The 2,500-nt window shown below is 67.3% G+C and overlaps 1 protein-coding gene across 1 annotated transcript in view; it reads right to left on the reverse strand.

Moving 5' to 3' along the window:
* Nucleotides 1-16: 16 nt before the first annotated feature.
* The window catches only part of LOC133361199 (calmodulin-regulated spectrin-associated protein 1-B-like), a 34,637-nt gene continuing 32,153 nt past the window's right edge, over nucleotides 17-2,500 (reverse strand). The window contains exons 12-13 of the mRNA XM_061580083.1: nucleotides 463-553; nucleotides 17-29 (exon numbers count right to left, since the gene is read on the reverse strand). Of these exons, the coding sequence (XP_061436067.1) occupies nucleotides 17-29; nucleotides 463-553 (104 nt within the window). The remainder of the gene's footprint in view (nucleotides 30-462; nucleotides 554-2,500) is intronic.

Raw genomic sequence — 2,500 nt, forward strand, 5'->3', positions numbered from 1 at the left:
CACACACGCACACTTATCACCCCGACACACTTACACACAACGTACCCACACCGTGCACACACACACGTGCACACACACACGTGCACACACACACACACGCACACACACACGTGCACACACACACGTGCACACACACACACACGTGCACACACACACGTGCACACGCACACGTGCACACACACACACACACGTGCACACACACACGTGCACACGCACACACACACGTGCACACACACACGTGCACACACACACGTGCACACACACACGTGCACATGCACACACACACACGTGCACACACACACGTGCACACACACACGTGCACACACACACGTGCACACGCACACACACACGTGCACACACACACACACGTACACACACACGTGCACACACACACGTGCACACACACGCACACGTGCACACACACACGCACACGTACACACACACACGTGCGTACACTCCCACCTCTGCCTCCTCTCGGGCCACGCGATGACGGAGCCGCGCTTCGGGGAGCCGTCCACACGCGTCAGCGAGTTGGAGCGGAACAGCGGGGGCACTGCGGGGGGGACACCACGGGGACACAGGGGACACGGAGGCACAGGGGGACACGGAGACACAGTGGGACACGGAGGGGCACGGAGACACACGGGGACATGGGGACACGGAGACACGGGGACAGGGGGACAGGGAACACGGAGACACAGAGGGACACGGGGACACGGAGACACGGGGACAGGGGGACAGGGGGACAGGGGGACAGGGGACACGGGGACACGGGGACATGGGGACACGGGGACACGGAGACAGAGCGGGGAGACACAGGGGACACGGGGGACACAGGGGACACGGGGACACAGGGACATGGGGACACAGGGGGACACGGGGACACGGAGACAGAGCGGGGAGACACATGGGGACACGGGGACACGGGGACATGGGGACACGGGGACACGGGGACACAGGGGGACACGGGGACACGGGGACACGGAGACAGAGCGGGGAGACACGGAGACACGGGGACACGGAGACACGGGGACACGGGGGGACACGGGGACACGGGGACACGGGGACACGGAGACACGGGGACACGGGGACACGGGGACACGGGGACACGGGGACACGGGGACACGGGGACACGGGGACACGGGGACACGGAGACAGAGCGGGGAGACACGGAGACACGGGGACACGGGGACACAGGGGGACACGGGGACACGGAGACAGAGCGGGGAGACACGGGGACACGGGGACACGGAGACAGAGCGGGGAGACACGGGGACACGGGGACACGGGGACACAGGGGGACACGGGGACACGGGGACACACGGACACGGGGACAGAGCGGGGAGACACGGAGACACGGGGACACGGAGACACGGGGACACGGGGACACGGGGACACGGAGACACGGGGACATGGGGACACGGGGACATGGGGACATGGAGACAGAGCGGGGAGACACAGGGGACAACGGAAACACGGGGACACGGACGTGCAGATGCACGTGAGGACACGGAGACGGAGGGACGCGGAGATCAAAATCGCACGGGGACAAGGAGACAGAGACACAGGGCAAAGGAAGCAGAGCGTCAAGGCACCGGGGGGGGGGGGGGGAGATGGAGAAAGCCGAGCATGAGGACACGGGGACGTGGCCGTTCCGCCGGGCCCGTACGCGCGTCTCCCGTGTGCGTGCGTTGTTCCGCGCGGGCTCAAGGGGAAGGCCCCGTGGGAGGCCCAGGGGAAGGCCCAGGGGAAGGCCCCGGGGAAGGCCCAGGGGAAGGCCCAGGGGGAGGCCCAAGGGGAGGCCCCAGGGGGAGGCCCCAGGGGGAGGCCCAGGGGGAGGCCCCAGGGGGAGGCCCCAGGGGGAGGCCCCAGGGGGAGGCCCCGAGGGAAGGCCCAGGGGAAGGCCCCAGGGGAAGGCCCAGGGGGAGGCCCCAGGGGGAGGCCCCAGGGGGAGGCCCCAGGGGGAGGCCCCAGGGGAAGGCCCAGGGGAAGGCCCAGGGGAAGGCCCAGGGGGAGGCCCACGCCGTGCCCTCGTGTGCCGCGTCAGGCGTCGGCAGGCGCTCGCAACAACGCTGTTTGCCCCCCAAGAGTCTGATAAGACTGGCCACTCGGTGGGGGGACATCCCGCGTGTGTTGGTGCGCGCGGGTAGGGTCGGCCAGAGGTCGCAAACGGGTTTTGATTCCTTACCCGTACCCGGCCGCACCAGGGTCGCAAATGGGTACCCGTACCCGGCCGTACCCGTACCCTACCCGTACCTGGCCGGGTACGGGTACGGGTATCGGGTACCCGATTGCGACCTCTGGGATGAAGCCATGTTGCAGGCGCGGGTGGGTTGATTCTAGGAAGTTGAATTGTGAGAAGAGACAAGACGTTGGGAAATGAGTGACAAACGGTGACTCACCAGTGACTCACGGCCTACCCGTACCCGTACCCGGCCGCACCAGGGTCGCAAACAGGTACCCGTACCCGGCTGGGTACGGGTATCGGGTACCCGGTTGC

Source organism: Lethenteron reissneri, chromosome 71, assembly GCF_015708825.2.
Source record: "Lethenteron reissneri isolate LAM-NWPU_2019-01 chromosome 71, ASM1570882v1, whole genome shotgun sequence".
NCBI lineage: Eukaryota > Metazoa > Chordata > Hyperoartia > Petromyzontiformes > Petromyzontidae > Lethenteron > Lethenteron reissneri.